This window comes from Saccopteryx bilineata, chromosome 3 (assembly GCF_036850765.1).
Source record: "Saccopteryx bilineata isolate mSacBil1 chromosome 3, mSacBil1_pri_phased_curated, whole genome shotgun sequence".
Taxonomy (NCBI): Eukaryota; Metazoa; Chordata; class Mammalia; order Chiroptera; family Emballonuridae; genus Saccopteryx; species Saccopteryx bilineata.
In genome coordinates, this window is record NC_089492.1 from 83054250 (window position 1) to 83072290 (window position 18041).

Here is an 18041-nt window from a genome sequence, read left to right on the forward strand (position 1 = left end):
CTTCCCTTCCTTCATTTGCATGTGTCTCCCTATCCGCTTGGTCTGGCCTTTTTCTTGCTTTCCTGCCATCTCTCCAAAGTTGTGGTTATGTCTGCCTGCTCTTCCTGGGCTCCCAATTTCAGGGAAGGACTAAAACATCGCCACAAGTTGCCAAAAACACTGAACATGAATTTGGTCCTTCATTCCTGTCGGCCCCCAGTGGAGAGAGCTCCTGGGACTCCCTTCCCCTTGACTTTGAGGAGGTTTACTTCTTTTGATTCCAATGGCATTTACTGTTTTTAAATTAGAAATAACTGGTGAATTTTATTAATTCCCCTTTAGTTTTTTGTTAATATGATGGATTTCCTTCTTTAGGCTACGATATAAGAAGTTACATTGATTTGTTACCTGGAATAAGTGACTTATGATTGACTATTTAAACAATGGAACTTATAAGAAAAATATCATAACTATATACCATCTATTAACATAATGTAGATTGGGAGATAACTGTATTTAGCCATCTCAAACTTTAAAAATATTACCAAAGTAATACTTTTTTTTTCATCTTTTCAGCAATCTTGACACAGAGGAATTATGTGGTAAGTTTGAGACCAGTTGACCCATGACCTGTTTGAGAATGAAAAAGAACACTGTCATGAATTTCTGCATGTCCTGAGTTAATGTCATAGTCAAGGTCCTGGAATCAAATCACAGATCTTCACGATCTCTGGGGATGTCTTTATCAACGAATTTTGCTCCATCATGTATTTCACTGTGGAAAGACTCGGTCCTCATAATTTGTTAACTAAAGAAAAAAATGTTATTAAAATTGGGACAATTAGTTTCACAAGAGCAAGTTCTCCAGCAGTTTGATTGTATTTTTATTATAATTTTTCCATTGATTTGAGAGAGACAGAAACATTAACTTGTTGTTCCACTTAGTTGTGTACTCATTGGTGCTTCTTGTATGTGCCCTAACTAGGGATTGAATCTGTGACTTCAGTGAGCCATCCAGACAGGGCTGAATGTATTTTTAAATTGGTGTTTAATACAAATTTATTATTCTCTTCAAATATATTGGGGAGATATTTTTGTTACTGTTTTGCGAAACTGACCTCTTGACATGTAAAACCGACTTTGTTCAACACCTGCCTAAACCACTCTGGAGTTTCCATGTCACTTGCAAAACAAGTGATTCAATGAGGAGTGAAATCTTTACAAATTTCTGATGTAATGGCTTCTTCATTTATTTTCTTCATATTTGTGGAAACAAAAGTCAAGGGCTAGGAATGTGGAAAGGCAAATAGTTTTAGGATTCTTTGCTATGAATAAATTATGAAGAATTGTGAGACTATTCAATTTGAAACAGCTGTATTTCTCTGAAAACTAGAAGGTTTAAGTTTTATGCTTTAAGTTGTAAATATTATATATACAGTAATAGCGTTGTCCAAGTTTGGCCTTGTGGGGAGGAACAAAATGTTTTCTACCTCTATAATTTTTTATGTGGTCTAATAATCAAATCTACATGGGGTAAATTAACAAGAGAAAATAAGCAAATTTAACTACATACCTACATATGGAAACCCCATATATACTATTCACAAAAATTAGAGGATATCTCAAAATGAATATGAAGCAATAAAATATCCCCTAGTTTTCGTGAGCAGTGTACATAAGAGAGTAAGAGACAGAAAGGGAAAATGAGGTGTATAAGACATTCTGAGCTAAGTATTGACAAGAGAAAGTCTAGCCTATAGAAAAATTCTATAAAAGTATATTTAAGACAAATTTTGTGGACATGCCCAGAATCAAAATCTCTCAACAGATTAAGAAAATGCTCCAGAGAATGGCAATTTTGCAGCTTATTCTATACTTTAGAATTCAAAGAGAAGACTTAAGGCAGGTGCATGAAATCCTTTGGCTGCTGATTCAGGAGGTAGGAGAAAGCAAAGTAGGGAGATCTCTAGGGCTGGATGAAAGCCTACATGGAGAAACATTTTTTTTACACTGGAGGTACAGGATAGCTCACCATGAGCACTCACAGCACATAGAGATTGTCTTTGGGGAACAAGATAACAGCTAAGGTTCTGTGGCCTCCTGCTCTGGTTCCTGTGGCTATGCCTTCGAGGAGTGGAGGAAGAAAGTTACTCTGACATGTCAAAGGTGTGCTATCCTAGAGGCATAGGAACAGCGGACAGGGCTCATAGGTAAAGAATGGCCCTTGCTAAGGACGCTGTGGGCCTGGAGGTGACTTCCCACCAGGCCCTGCGCAGTTAGGAATCTGGGATCAGACCAGACCATCCTGGGCAGTGACTTTTGGTCACTGTGCTGGTCAGGTTTATCCCACAGACGCTTTATTATTCATCATGAGGTCGTCAGCGGGAGGTCAGGAACCTGGGGCTTCAGAAGGGAGGAGGTCACTACAGGACAATAGGAAGAGCAGGAATTCGGTAATGGAAGTCTGCCCTGCTCTGTAGATGGGTCATAAAAAGTTTTTTCTGGTGATAACTCTTATTATGATCAAGCCACCAATTTATTTTTTATTTTTTAAATTAAATATATTGGGGTAACATTGGTTGATAACATTATATAAATTTCAGGTGTACAGCTTTATAATGCGGCAGCTGTGTGGTCTATTGTGTGCTCACCTGCTGAAGCCTGATCTCCTTCCATCAGCATGTATTTGACCCCATTTACCCTCATCTTCCCCTAACCCCACCCCCTCTGGCAACCACCATTCTGTTGTCTGTGACTATGAGTTTGTGTTCTGTTTGTTCATTATTGCATTTTGTTTTATATTCTACATATGAGTGAAATGATAAGGTATTTGTCTCTGTTTGACATACTTGGCACAATATGCTCTAGGTTCATCCATGTTGTGGCAAATGGTAAAATTTATTCTTTTTATGGCCAAGTAATATTCCATTTTACCCAATCAGCCATCAAAGGACACTTAGGTTGTTTCCTTGTCTTGGCCACTGTGAAAAATGCTGCCATGAACATGCGAGTGCAGATACCCTATGTGTGTGTTTTCAAATTTTTCAGGTAGATACCCACAGAGGGATTGCTGGGTCATATGGTAACTCTATTCTTAATCTTTCTAGGAAGCTCTATACTGTTTTCCACAGTGTCTGCACCAATTCATATTCCCACCAACACCATGAAAGGGTTTCCTTGTCTTCACATCCTCCCCAACGTTTATTTCATGTCTTATTGATAATAGCCATTCTGACAGGAGTGAGGTGGTATCTCATTGTGGTTTCAATTTGCATTGCCTTTGTAACTAATGCTGTTGAATATTTTTTCATATATCTGTTGGCCATCTGCATGTCTTCCTTAGTTTTCTTAATTCTACAAATAAGTAAAACCACACAGTATTTGTCTTTCTCTGACTTGTTTAACTTAGCGTAAAGCCATCAGGGTCCATCCAGCTGTCTGCTTCTGCAGTGAGCGCTGGGGGACAGGCAGGGGAGAACTGTTTCTCTGCAGCTATGTTGTTGAACCTGTGAGCACAGGCCATGCTGGCTAGGGAGCAGGCGACCCTGGGGTTCCCGCTCCACCCTGTCCTGGCACTCCCTCTGTACCTGGCTCTTGGACAGAGATCACAAGTGTGGCAGGGGCTGGTTGGGATGTATGTCTCCTCTGTCTGACCGTAGGCTCCCTAACAACAGAGACCTAGTTGGCTCATCTCTGAGTTCCAAGCTCCTAGCACAGCACCTGGCACAGCACCTGGCACACCGAGGGCACTAAGTAAGTGTGTGCTAAGGTGGGGGGGGTGAGAAGATGAGCCCTCGGAATGACAGGGTGGAGGAGTCATCTCCTCTGTTCATGTGCAATGTCTCCGGCTCTCTCATCTGACTTGTCAGAGTTCCCTGGGGCCCCTGGTCCTGTAGCGTGTCCCTTGGTGCATAAGTGCGTAGACAATTCATATTCCATCCTGGGACGTTCACTGATTGAGGCAAAAATCTTGTCTATGAAAATATTTATTTTTAAAGGTAGCTCTCCTTTGTGTTTTCTTTTCATAACCCTGCATTTTAAGTACTGAATTTTGTTCTCCATGTATGTCTGCCGCTTGCTTTGAAAACCCCCATTAGATTCTTCCTTGATTCTTGGTCTATATTAAAGTTAAAATGTGCTAACAGCTTCACCTTTTTGCATTTTTCTTCACACTTTTTGCTTGTTTAATTTATCTATTCTGATAATGATTACTTGCCAACTTAAGAATATTTTGTAAAATCACATTAACTTGATTTGTAATTTATGTTGAGTTTTGTCTATTACCAATAATTGCAGAAGCAGGTTAGGCATCTTTGTCAACACTGTCAAAGTCAACATTATAACCAGTGTTACTGGTGTTACTTTGAACCAGGCAGTTGAGTATCTGCTTCCTTATCTTCCACAAATCTCTTCCTGAAAGAACCTTTCTATGAGATGGTTTGCATCACACTGTTTTTTACCAAATGTATAATCAGGAATGCATTTGCTTTTTGTCAAAAACATGTCATTTCTTTTTCATCTATGTGTTTACTGTATTGTGACAAAAATATCTAGAATTGATTTATTATACACCTGCGTTTTCTTCTCAGAAGTCTGCACATTTACTAATAAGTGAGTCAGTGGTATTTCTCATTTGTTATTAATGCCAATGTCAATAAATAATTCTACCTGGAATGTTAAGTAAATTATTCAAGGAATTTTTTGTCAAACGTGCTGAAATTTATCCCAGTGATCACAGGCAGCTTGTGTGCGATCAGTTTAATTCCATAGATGCTTACAGCACCAGTGAGAGACAGTAATAAATGACAATGACGAGTTCATGGGGACAGTGAAAGCTGCTGATTTTCCAGGGACAAAGTTCTTGGTCTTTTCAGTACATAAATTTGTAGGTATTTATATTACCATATGTTTTGCTCCATAAAACTCACTTTTTGCCCCCCCCCAAAGTGGAGGGGAAAACACCCATGCATCTTATGGAGCGAAAAATTCGATATTTTATTAAAGATTTTAACACACCATTTGGTTCAGAATATTTTTTTTCTTATTTTCCTCCTTAAAACCCTAGGTGCGTCTTATGGAGCGAAAAATACGGTAGTTTTGGCTTGTCCATAGATCCAAATTCATATTTTCTTTTTTTGCAGAAAAGAATATTTCTTCATAAATAATGGTGACCATCCAGGTTATTTTTAAATGAAATGAGCATAGGGAAACTAGTCTTATTTGAAAACCTTCCAGTTTTCATTTATAGCTGATATTTTAATTGTTTTATAGGTGTATTTTTGTTTGTTTTGTGATTACCTAAAAGCAAACTTGAATTTACATGACTATCTTTACTTTTCAGAATACTTTTCTCAGCACTTGGGCGAGTACGAAAATGTCCTGGTGGTGCTCGAAGACTTAAATCTCTCCATCCTGAAGGCAATGGGCAAAACAAAGAAGGTAAGGACACGTTGACATGTGTTGTCTATGAAATCTCTCGTTTGAAAAACATTTTTTTGAAAATACCTGTTTTCGAATGTATCAAACGTATACATTCTTATCACTGATCATTTCTTTTTCTTCCTATTCAATAAGGTTTTATTCATTCACAGTACAATGACAGAATGCTTACAAGGTGTCAGATACTAGGCTTACATTGAAGATACAAAGGTCAGAAGCAGCTCTTACCTGGTGAGGAAACAGGTTGTGAGCAGCGACCACAGTGCAATGCATGGCTGAGAAGCATGGATGGGTTCCTGATTCGCTGGAGAAAATGCCCCTGAGTGATTAGAGGTTAAGCAGTCACAACAAAGCAAGAGCCAGGCACTTGGAAAAGCATGTGCAAAGGCCCTGGGTCAGGAGGGGCACAAGGCATTCAAGGAAATAAAGGTGGTCAATGAGGCTAAAGTACAGAAAACCCTAGAATGACATGATGTAGGGTGGAACGGGTGCGTTAGGGAGGGAATGTGCCTTCCATGATACTGTCGACAAACATGAAGATTTAGGCTGTATCCAAATGCAAATTAATCGGCCACGATTTTAAGCAGAGCTATGAAAACTCTTGCAGTCATTAAAAAAAATACAAGAATTAGCTTGGAATTAGGGTGGAGAACATGGCCAGTTAGAGTCAGAGGACGAGTGCAGAGGCTAGTTCATGGGGCCATGTTGGGAAGCAGTGGCAGGAGAAACGGAGACAAGTGACTAAGTGCAGGTAGAGCTGAAGTCCTATCCACAGAACCTGGAGGACTGACTATGGGGAAGTGAGAAGGAAGTGTCCCGGATGAACACCAGTTTTTCGCTTGTGTACCTGGGTGGTGTACCACCTGACAGTGCTGAAGGCGGGCCTGGTTTGAGCAGGTCAGATCATAAGTGCTCTTTCAGACATGTTAACTTGAAGCTGCCTTTAGACATCAAAGGACATCCTCGTGAGCCTCTGGGTCCGTAGTTCTAGGTCTGAGAGGTGAAGTCAGTCTGGAGCTGGACATCTGTGACAGTCAGACAAAGGCAAAGAAGGCAAACGGCATCATGTGGGTTGGAGGCGTTCCTAAAGCTGAGCTCAAGGACTTCGCTCTGATGGTGGGAGAGAGTCTGAGGAGAATCGGTCAGAGCAGGAGGAGGAGGGAGAATGAGGTGTCCAGAGGCGGAGGGAGAGGCCATTTCATGAAGGAGGGAGTGGGCAATACTCTTGACAAGTATGGAGAGATCAAGGGATAAGAATTAAATTTTCCATTGTCGGGAAAAAAAGATATCTGAGCTTATAAGGTACATGGTAAGTAAAATTTTGAAGCATATCTGCTTGTTCCTGAAGCCCCGTGATAATGAATAAAATGAGACTTTTATTTTGATGGGGAGATCTATGGCAACGCAACTTGGAAATTGAAAAGCAATAGACAGGCGGCAGCTGACAGGAGACCCCAGACATTCGACTGCTTGGCCTGCAGTAAGAAAAGGCAGAAAGCCCACAGCGCAGCTGGTAAGGTGGCTCAGGAGCTGGTGGCACTAGCGGCCACCAGAGAAGGAGGAGAATCTGACCTGTTGGAAATGTGTAAGGCAGTTAGTTCCCTGGATCCCTGCTCTTTCCAACCCAGGGATGGGGGTGGAGGGGGGCCACAGCCACTCTACCCACCAGGTAGGAAAATATAGATTTGCCCTCTGAAAAGATAAGAGAGTCTGCCCTGCACGGGCCAGCACAGTGCCGGGATTACATAAAGGTTGGCATCGTCCGTGTATAGACAGCAGAGTCTTCCCAGCTGCTGTCCGTCAGGTGGACATCAAGGCCGTCCGAGACCTCCAGCCAGGACAGGAAGGGCTGCAGCTCTCCACAACAGGGCTTGGCCAGACTACCTTCCCCTCGACAATAATAGGCTTGTTCACAGACCCCTCCACACACACACACTCACACTCACATAGGCAGTCAGCCAAGCATCTCCAGGCTTCTCACAGGAAAGGCAGAGACCAAACCAACCAACATGGGAGGGGGGAGGGGGGTTCAGGGCAGAGAGTTCACCTGTGAAGCAAGAACAGGATGAGCAAACAGTGGACAACAAAAAAATATTAAGGAGCTCTTGGAAATTTAAACTACAGAGCAGATATAAAGGTTTACCAGATTTATGGAAAATAAAGTTTAGAATGTGTTTAGAAAGAAAGTGTGAGAAAATTGAAGCATCAGCTCCAGAGGGCCTCTATCTAAGCAGCCAGTTCCCCACAGAGAAAATTGAGTCTGCGTGCATTTTCTCTTGACCTCATCAGGAGTGTTTGGAAATGACATAAAATTTCATCCCTTGGGACCTTCTTTCCAGAAACAGTCATTTTCAAGGCTCCTGCTGGGCGGCTGGCCTCTCTCCCCCATTCCTTGGGTCTCAGCTGAGTCCTAGGCCCTCGGAAAGGTCTCCTCTGACTGCCTCCCTGGAGCAGGTTGTCTTCATTAGAGGACCCCTCTGCTCCTTGCTGGCAATGGCCAGAATTAGTAACTATGCTTCTCTTTTAGGTTTTGTTCTGTAAGGAGGAAGAATGGCAGTGTTGTTTTTTAATTACCGGAGCCTTGCAATTACAACAGACCTGACAATTAAATTGCACCCAATAAAAACATGCTGATGGATTAGATAAATTGGTTAATGGAGGTTCACATAGCTCTAAAAGCCTAATACTTTTGCTCCTGAAAGAAAAATTGCACTGTCTATTTAAGAAGCTTTCATATTTCTTTAATAAGAAGGAAAAGCAAGTCTGTAATCTTTATTTTCTCACCAGTTACATGGAAAGCATGTTCTTTTCTCGGTATTAATACTGTGAGTCTTTGTGGGACGTAAATTGAGGTCAAGCAGAGCAGTTGCTGAGGCTTCTTACATACGAAATGTTTTTCTTAGCACTGACTTTTAAATAATGCATTTGAACTATACAATCATACTGCTCAATCAAAGGCTTTTGATTTTAAAAAAGAAAGGAAAGAAGAAATGGTCAAAAATAAAGTTAGAAAAGTTCTTTGTGTGAAATCTCAAAGACGCAGGGAACGCAGAGTCTGACAGTTTTCAAGCCACCGTGGAAGCGACACCTGCAGCACGGTGACCCTTGTGTGTGAGAAGTCCAGCATTTCTTTCTGCCCAGATGAAAGTCTGGTCTCAATAGGAAGGGCTGCCAGCCATCAGTGGTCTGTCTTCCCTTGCTGTCTGTCTGTCCACTGCTTCAGAGAACAGGTGGCGTGGGTTCCAAATGCTCAGCAGGGGCTGCAGGAGGACCCTCAGGGCAGTGTGTCCTCCTGAACACGATCTTCCTCCCCCTGTACCACACCCTATAGGCGGTCCCCAAGGTTACCTGGATTAGTGCACTTTGCTAAAGCAAACACCACAAGTCAAATGCCAAGGGGCCATTAGAAAGCCCTGAATTTCTGACTTGGGAATTTTACAAAGAAAAGGGTTAACTTTCTACAAGGGTAAGAAGTTGACTTATCCTACATTCTTAGTCTGTGACATGCTTGCCACCTCCAGGTGGATGTGTAGTTCTGATGCCCAGGCTCATGTCCCTGGTGTGTCATGTGCACAAACATAGCAGTTGGAAAGGGAAGGGGGTTGTCATAAGCTAAAGCACACCGCTGCTTGGGGTGTGATGGTCATCCAGCTGTATGAGCTCAAAAAATGTCCACACGGGTGTCCTCGAGTTACGACACAGTTCCGTTCCTTTGAAGCGATGTAACCCAAATTTTGGTGTAAGTCAAAACACACTTTAGCCTAACACAAACAAAACACTTGCGCTTTTAACAGTCCAAAATGGCATAGGTAAGCGTACTGGGGGGTGCCAACTCCCTCACTCATATGCCTCATTACTGTGTATTCTTCTACCGCGCAACCAAACTAGTTCGCCCACTGGAAGGAAGGAAGGAAGGAAGGAAGGAAGGAAGGAAGGAAGGAAGGAAGGAAGGAAGGAAGGAAGGAAGGAAGGAAGGAAGGAAGGGAGGGAGGGAGGGAGGGAGGGAGGGAGGGAGGGAGGGAGAGGAGGGAGGGAGGGAGGGAGGGAGATAAGAAGCATCAACTCATAGTTGTGGCACTTTAGTTGTTCATTGATTGTTTTTCATACGTGCCTTGATTGGGGGGCTCCAGCCAAGCCAGTGACCCCTTGCTCAAGCCAGTGACCTTAGGGTCATGTCTATGATTCCATACTCAAGCTGGCAACACTGTGCTCAATCTGGATGAACCCGTGCTCAAGCTGGTGACCTTGGGGTTTCGAACCTGGGTCCTCAGCATCCCATCCTGTTTCTCCATCTACTGCACCACCATCTGGTCAAGCTCTGCATTATAGTTTTGTCCTAATCCTTTGAAGTATTTGCTAAAAAGAAAAAGAAAAATTATTCTAAATTGTATCATGGAGCAAAACACTGCAGTGTCTAGTACTATAGGTCTTTAGAAACAAACTCTTCAGAATCCAGCTGTGCATCCCCAAGGATGCGTATCCACCTTCACATTTTTATGTCCCACCTATGTATGGAATCATATAGTTCTTAGTTTTTTTTTTATTTACTTATTTCACTCAAGGTCCATCCATGTTGTTGTAAATGATCCGATGTCATCATTTCTTACAGCTGAGTAGTATTCCATAGTATGTATGTACCACATCTTCTTTATCCAGTCATCTATTGAAGGGCTTTTTGGTTGTTTCCATGTTTTGGCCACTGTGAACAATGCCGCAGTAAACATGGGGCTGCATGTGTCTTTATGTACCAGTGTGTTTGAGTCTTGGGGGTATATACCCAGTAGAAGGATTGCTGGGTAATATGGTAGTTCTATTTTTAATTTTTTGAGGACCCATCGTACTTTCTTCCATAATGGTTGTACTACTTTACATTCCCACCAACAGTGGATGAGGGTTCCTTTTTCTCCACAGCCTCTCCAACACTTGCTATTACCTGTCTTGTTGATAATAGCTAATCCAACAGGCGTAAGGTAGTATCTCATTGTAGGTTTGATTTGCATTTCTCTAATAGCTAATGAAGATGAGCATCTTTTCATATATCTGTTGGCCATTTGTATTTCTTCCTGGGAGAAGTGTCTGCTCATGTCCTCTTCTCATTTTTTTATTGGATTGTTTATTGTTGAGTTTTATGAGTTCTTTGTACATATATTTTGGATATTAGGCCCTTATCTAAACTGTTGTTTAAAAATATCATCTCCCATTTAGTTGGCTGTGTTTGTTTTGTTGTCAGTTTCTCTTTTTTTTTTTTCTTTTTTTTTTTTGCATTTTTCTGAAGCTGGAAACAGGGAGAGACAGTCAGACAGACTCCCGCATGCACCCGACCGGGATCCACCCGGCACGCCCACCAGGGGGCGACGCTCTGCCCACCAGGGGGCGATGCTCTGCCCCTCCTGGGGGTCGCCATGTTGCAACCAGAGCCACTCTAGTGCCTGGGGCAGAGGCCAAGGAGCCATCCCCAGCACCCGCCCGGGCCATCCCCGCTCCAATGGAGCCTTGGCTGCGGGAGGGGAAGAGAGAGACAGAGAGGAAGGTGCGGCGGAGGGGTGGAGAAGCAAATGGGCGCTTCTCCTGTGTGCCCTGGCCGGATATTGAACCCAGGTCCTCTGCACGCTAGGCCGACGCTCTACCGCTGAGCCAACCGGCCAGGACTGTTGTCAGTTTCTCTTGCTGTGCAAAAGCTCCTTAGTCTGTTGTACTCCCATTGATTTATCTTTGTATTCACTTCCCTTGCGTTTGGAGTCAAATTCATGAAGTGCTCTTTATAACCAAGTTCTATGAGTTTAGTACCTAAGTTTTCTTCTATGTAATTTATTGTTTCAGGTCTTATATTTAGGTCTTTGATCCATTTTGAATTAATTTTAGTACAAGGGGACAAACTGTAATCGAGTTTCATTCTTTTGCATGTGGCTTTCCAGTTTTCCCAGCACCATTTGTTGAAGAGCCTTTCTTTTCTCCATTGTGTGTTGTTGAACCCTTTATCAAAAATTATTTGACCACTGATATATGTGGTTTTATTTCTGGGCTTTCTATTCTGTTCCATTGGTCTGAGTGTCTATTTTTCTGCCAATATCATGCTGTTTTGATTGTTGTGGCTCTATAATATAATTTGAAGTCAGGTATTGTAATGCCCCCAGCTTTGTTCTTTTTCCTTAGGATTTCTTTGGCTATTTGGGATTTTTTATAGTTCCATATAAACCTGGTGAATTTTTTGTTTCATTTCTTTAAAAAATGACATTGGAATTTTGATGGGAATTGCATTAAATTTGTATATCGCTTTGGATAATATAGTCATATTGACTATATTTATTCTTCCTATCTAAGAACAAAGAATATTTTTTCATTTCATTATATCTTTTTCGATTTCCCTTAACAATGCTTTGAAGTTTTCATTATATACATCCTTTACATTCTTGTTATGTTTATTCCTGGGTATTTTATTTTCTTTTGTTGCAATCATAAAGGGGATTATTTTTTTGAGCTCGTTTTCTGATGTTTCATTGTTGGCATATAGGCAGGCAACAGATTTGTATATTAGTTTTGTATCCTGTGACCTTACTGTATTGGTTTATTGTTTCTAGTAGTCTTTTTGTGGAGTCTTTGGGGTTTTCGATGTATAGGATCATATCATCTGCAAAAAGTAAAACCTTTACTTCTTCCTTCCCAATATGAATGCCTTTTATTTCTTTTTTTTTGTCTGATTGCTCTGGCTAGAACTTCCAGCACTACGTTGAATAAGAGTGGAGAGAGTGAACAACCTTGTCTTGTCCCTGATTTTAGGGGAAAAGTCCTCATTTTTATGCCATTTAATATAATGTTAGCTGATGGTTTATCATAAATGGCCTTTATTATGTTGAGATATTTTCCTTCTATACTCATTTTGTTGAGTGTTTTAAACATAAAATGATGTTGTATTTTATCAAATGCCTTTTCTGCATCTGTTGATGAGATCATGTGGTTTTTGTTCTTTGTTTTGTTGATATAGTGTATTACGTTAACCTTTTTACGTATGTTGAATCATCCTTGTGATTCTGGGATGAATCCCACTTGATCATGATGTATTATTTTTTAATGTGTTGTATTCGATTTGCTAGTATTTTGTTTAGTATTTGAGCATCCGTATTCATTAGAGATATTGGTCTGTAGTTTTCTTTTTTTGTGTTGTCCTTGCCAGATTTTGGTATGAGGGTTATGTTGGCCTCATAAAATGTGTTTGACAGTATTGCTTCTTCTTCAATTTTTTGGAAGACTTTAAGTAGAATAGGAACCAAGTCTTCTTTGAATGTTTGATAGAATTCACTAGTATAGCCGTCTGGCCCTGGACTTCTACTTTTGGGGAGGTTTTTAATAGTTGTTTCTATTTCCTTCCTGCTTATGGGTCTGTTTAGGCTTTCTACTTCTTCATGACCCAGTCTAGGAAGATCGTATTGTTCTAGGAATTTATCCATTTCTTCTATATTGTTAAATTTGGTGGCATATAGTTTTTCATAGTATTTATTGTACAATAATTCTTTGTATATCTATGATATCTGTTGTGATTTTTCTTCTTTCATTTTGGATTTTGTTTATATGAGTCCTTTCTCTTTTTTTCTTAGTGAATCTTGCCACACACATTCTTACATACACTCTATCATCATCTGAGAACTAAGTGGGTCTTTACTTAGAAAGTAGGGGAAGACACAGGCCGTGTCACACAGGGATATTGAGCTTTTATTTACCAAGAGAGTGAAATGTACCCCAAGATAAGCTAACATACTTGAGACCACAGCACAGACAGGAAGGTGGTCTCCTGAGTCTTGGGTAGATGTGTAAAGGACCCCAAAACACCCAAATAGGAGTTCAGCTGTGTTTTCCCCAAATAGTTTGCTGTTTCAACATCATTTTTTCATTCTTTATGTGCTTTCTCAACACATGTATCCTTATTAAATACTTATGTTCAGACTTGTGAGCTCATGTCCTCCCCCTGGTGACATCGTCTTCAGTGTCATGCCCCTGCTCCCTGAGAGCTCGGTGGATTGGAAATGTGAAGGACCAGCGTGCCATGGTATTCTTCTTTCCCAAACAGGTTTTTTGTTGTTGTTGTTTGACCTTTTTTTTTTTACATAGTTTTATGAGTTATAATTGTTTTTTTTTTATTCTAAGGAAAAATTCCACTGGAATTTTTATTGGATTTGTATAAAACTTATAAGTGATTTTGGGAGAATTATCACCTTGGTAATATTCAGCCTTCCTATGCAACAGTATACATATTTTGCCATTTAGGCAAGATTCCTTTTCTGTCTCAGTAAATCAGTATATAAATGATTTTACATTTTTGTTGCTTTTATAGATGGTCTGCCTGTTCGTGTTTCTAATTTAGTATCTGTGGTACGTTAGAAAGTGATTCTGTATGTGTATCTGGTAACTAGGTTATGGTTACCATCTTGAGTAGCTGCTCTATCTGTGACATTCCATTCATATTCCTCTGCCGATATTGCAGGCTCAAACACCAAGATCCATTTGCCATTTATGGGAGGTACCAACCCCTCCCCTCTCTCTTCCAGAAAACATAACCAGTTTCTGCAAGGTCTGGCTTTCTGACTCACTTTTCCCATTTTTCTCATCTGAACTTTGAAGCTAGACTTCGTGCCTATTGTTGTTACATAAGGTTCCAAATTTTACTTCTGTACCACAGTAAGCAATGACTCTACACTTTAAATTCTATTTGTCAGAGGAACATGATAATTTTTCACAATAACAGATATAACTTTTAAAATGATGTCACAAAATACTATAAATACAAACTTGTAAAACATTAATAGATTCCTTATATTTTTTATCAGAAGATTAAAAAAATGCAGAAATAATAAAACAGTGAACACTTAATTTATTTAATTAATTGCCAGTACATTATATGATATAGGCTATGAATAGACTTGATGTTGAAGAAAGAAAGATCAGTGTTAACTGAGTAGTCAGGTGAAACATCAAACAATGGGCCAGATTTTAACAGAGAAACGTGATAGAAGAGTCTGCAGCTACGGACCCTCTGGCCTTTCAAAGCGGGTAGTTTGGGGCTGGTTCTGCCAGAGTCACTCTTTATGACCAGAGAGGCTATGGCTTCCTGTTGGGCAGGGTCAGGTTTGCCACATTTCACCTTATTTATTGTTTCTTGAATGAGTGTAAATACCGAACAGTGATTTTGCAAATAATCTTGAGTTGCAAGGACTTAGAAAAAATTCCTAGGGCTGTGACAGTGAGAGGCCTCAGGTGACCTCTGGTGCACCCCAAATCCACAGGGATTCTATAAATAATCATAATCACTGTTTTGGTAATCACGATTTTCAGGCAATCCTCCCAACCCTAGTCCCTCCACCCCCACCCAACTAGAAATAAGATGTGGTGAGAAGTTGTGTTTGGTGTCAGGTACCTATGGTCTTGAACAGCTGTTTTCTCCTTTCTTTCTTTGATTTATCTTCCTTCAGTTGCCATCCAGAATACTTATTATGTTCTGAATGGAAATTTGGAGTTAATTTTCTGCCTAATGAAATGATGAGTACAAAGCACACATTTTATTTAAACAGAAAAGCTGGTTTGTTTTGCCCAAGGATAGCATTCTGAATACAGCTGACTGCCTTTGTGAAGTTAAAGCCCTGTTTTGGGGGAACTGATCCTTGGCAAGTTAAAAGCTCCTAAGGGAAAGAGAAGTCAATGCAAAGACTTCTAGGGGACACACAGCCCAGCATGTAACTCCTGTCATGAGAATCAGATTCGACATGACTCATTCCTTTAGCCTGAAGTGGAGAAGCACAGAGACTAAAAATTGGTCTGTGTTGTGTTTCTCAGACCTGACATGCATCAATCACTATCAGGTTAATGTTGTTTTTTCCTTTTCTTGATTTTTCACTGCAAACAAAAAATATCCTTAAATATTATTTAAAGATTATCTAGTTTGCCCAAGTCCTTATTTGAATAGCATATTCAAATGCAAAATTAGTATGTGGTTTGTTGCTCCTGTGTGGGCACGAGCGAGCGTTCAGGACAAGACAGCCCATGGCCACATGGTGCTGTGTGGTGTTTCTTTTGGAAAGACTTTATCCTGTGGCCTACCGCTGTGCCCAAGCACATGGCCTGTGGGTTACAGAGTGATCTGGAGCTCTGGGTGGTTCAGAGGAATGTATTCCTGGGGTTTCTTTGGTCTGGAGCAGAATGCAGTTTGACTTTCTATATAGGTCACATTCACTCCCCAAGACTTTCTAGTGCCTTCAGGTGCCTGACTTCTGATGTTGGAGGAGGCAGTGGGTTAGTTATGCACAGAGGTGTCGGACTGTTGTACTCTGTGAGCTTGAGTGTCTTCCCCAGCAAACTCTTAGCTTTTGTTTTTGAACAACAATAATAATGCCTTAATGTGGCTATTTATTAAGCAATTACCACTTAGCAGACTATTCTAAGGGTTTGGTATCTTATTTAATTCTAGTACTTTATTTGGTAGGTTCTGCTTTGTTCTTGCAAGTGTCTAAAGAAACTGAGATTAAAAAAAGACGAAACAAAAAACTTAGTTAAGTCATTCAAGATCACAGCTAAGATGTGGACAAAAATCTCTACCCCTCACCCTGTGAATTTCTTCCTGGCTCTCCTTGGCTTGAAGCTACTGTGGTTTCTAGTCAATTTATTGCAAAGGTAACACTTCTGGTTAGAGGGAGAGAAAAGAGAAAGTATTTTGGGAATTGTGCGTTATAACAGTTACCTCCTGCAGGGCAATAAGTCTATTCCCAAATTGGCAGTTATTTTACCAGTTTTTGAGAGACAGGAACCCAGAAGTTATTTAACTGAGTGAATCTGACTCAGAGATTGTCATGAAATTGCAGTCAAGTTTTGAGGAGGGTTTGCAGTCACTTGAAGGTCCTTGAGAAATTGCTTCACTCTCAGAGGGAACTGAGGCAGTTGGTCATAAACAGAACTCTCCATAGGGCTGCTCATATGACAGGACTTCTGGCTTTCTTCAAAGCAAGTGATTGTAAAGAATACAGAGACAGAGAGAGACTAAGACTAGAATATAAACTTGTCAATAACATCCCATCCCTTCTACAGTACCATTCAACAATATCCTGTTTGTTACAGGCGTGTCCATCAGTCTAGCCCACACTCAAGGGAGAAGAATTACTCACCACTTATTCAAAGAAAGAGTATCAAAGACTACGTGTACGTATCTTTAAAACCACCATCGTAGTCAACTTTTAACTCTGTGTGTGGTGATGGAGTGAGGAAAAGGAATCTTTATCTGCTTTTTCTCTATTAATATCTGTCTCCTTTTAAAGAAGCCAATTTGATTTTTAATACTGTGACATTATGTGCATGTTCACCCTTTGTCTTAATTGAGTACTAATAATGCTAAAATAGTAAGGACCAGTTGTGTTTTATCTTCAGAACGATGCCTTGAATCTCACATATAAATGTATATATAATGAGATAGTAGGTGTCAATAAAGCTAAAGCATATATAACAAGAAAGAAAATACATTTTTCTCCATTTCAGTTAATATTAAAGATGGCTATTCTAAAACAAGCTTTTAAAGAAGTACATCAAAGGTACCAGCCTTCCGAGAGTTCCGGTTTGTTAGTGACTGAAAATCCATTCCATGTCTGGTTGAGCAGAGAGGCCCGGCTGGGAAAGGAAGGCAGCCAGGCTGTGCAGTGCGACTCTGCGGCCTCTCGGACGCTCCCTGTAGCAGACGGGTGATGCAGCCCAGTCTGCAGTGCGAGGCTGCAAATAGATTTGATAGGAACAGAAACTGGAGAAGCATCGCTTTGTCCCGTTACTCTGGAAGTTATCAGGGAGTAGACAGCCTGGACATTGAACTTCAAAGGATGGAAAGGAGGTCTGAGGCGGAGGTTACAGGGATGTGGTGGGAATGGAGGTCACTTTAAGAAAAAGAGGTAGTGTGAGCAATGTGTGAGAAGCAATGCATTGTGATTGCTGCTATCATTTTATACCTGTCAGTCACCCCAACTGGCTGGGGCTGTCTTCCACCAGAGCGGGCAGGGCCTTTGGTAAGACTTTGAGGTAAGACTTTGAACACTCATCAGCTGCAGAGATAGAGAGCGGGGTAGGGGACTGCACTCTACTTCCGGTGAGCGGGGGTGGGGGGGTGTTTCCAAAGGGACCTGCACTCCAAGGAGCTAGGAGGAGTTGAGGAGGAAGCACATTCATGGATTTTCCACCAAAGGCTATTTCTGCAGTTTGGTACTTTCTGAATGTTCCTCTCCTGGTCCTGGCAGTGCCGAGGCAGGCAGAGTCCCTGGCAAGGCCCCCTGGGAGGACTGGAAAGGAAAGGGATTGGCCACTTCATCATGGTGCCCGTTTAGTTCTGTGTTTTGTAAAGGAAGCTGTTTTTTTAAAAACTGTAGGTTAACATCCAGTGTCCTACAGTGGGATGTCTCCTTAGTCTGTTGTGCTGAGACTTGTCTTTTAAATGGTTTTGTCGGTGACACATCTTCGGTTCACGATTTTCTGTTCTGACATTTGAGAGCTGTAACCAAAATTATAATGTGGCAGAACACGTAGGTGCAGGTGAGAAATACTTTTAGGTTTTGGACACAGAAACCTCATTTTCATGACAATAATACAAGAGAGAAAAGGAAAAGAGA

At 40.9% G+C, this 18041-nt stretch overlaps 1 protein-coding gene across 2 annotated transcripts in view; it reads left to right on the forward strand.

The window, feature by feature from the left end:
• Nucleotides 1–18041, forward strand: part of NECAB1 (N-terminal EF-hand calcium binding protein 1) — a 111076-nt gene that overhangs the window by 38457 nt on the left and 54578 nt on the right. For both annotated transcript variants that reach the window (XM_066266515.1, XM_066266516.1), the window contains exons 4-5: nt 556–581; nt 5321–5418. In XM_066266515.1, the coding sequence (XP_066122612.1) occupies nt 556–581; nt 5321–5418 (124 nt within the window). The remainder of the gene's footprint in view (nt 1–555; nt 582–5320; nt 5419–18041) is intronic.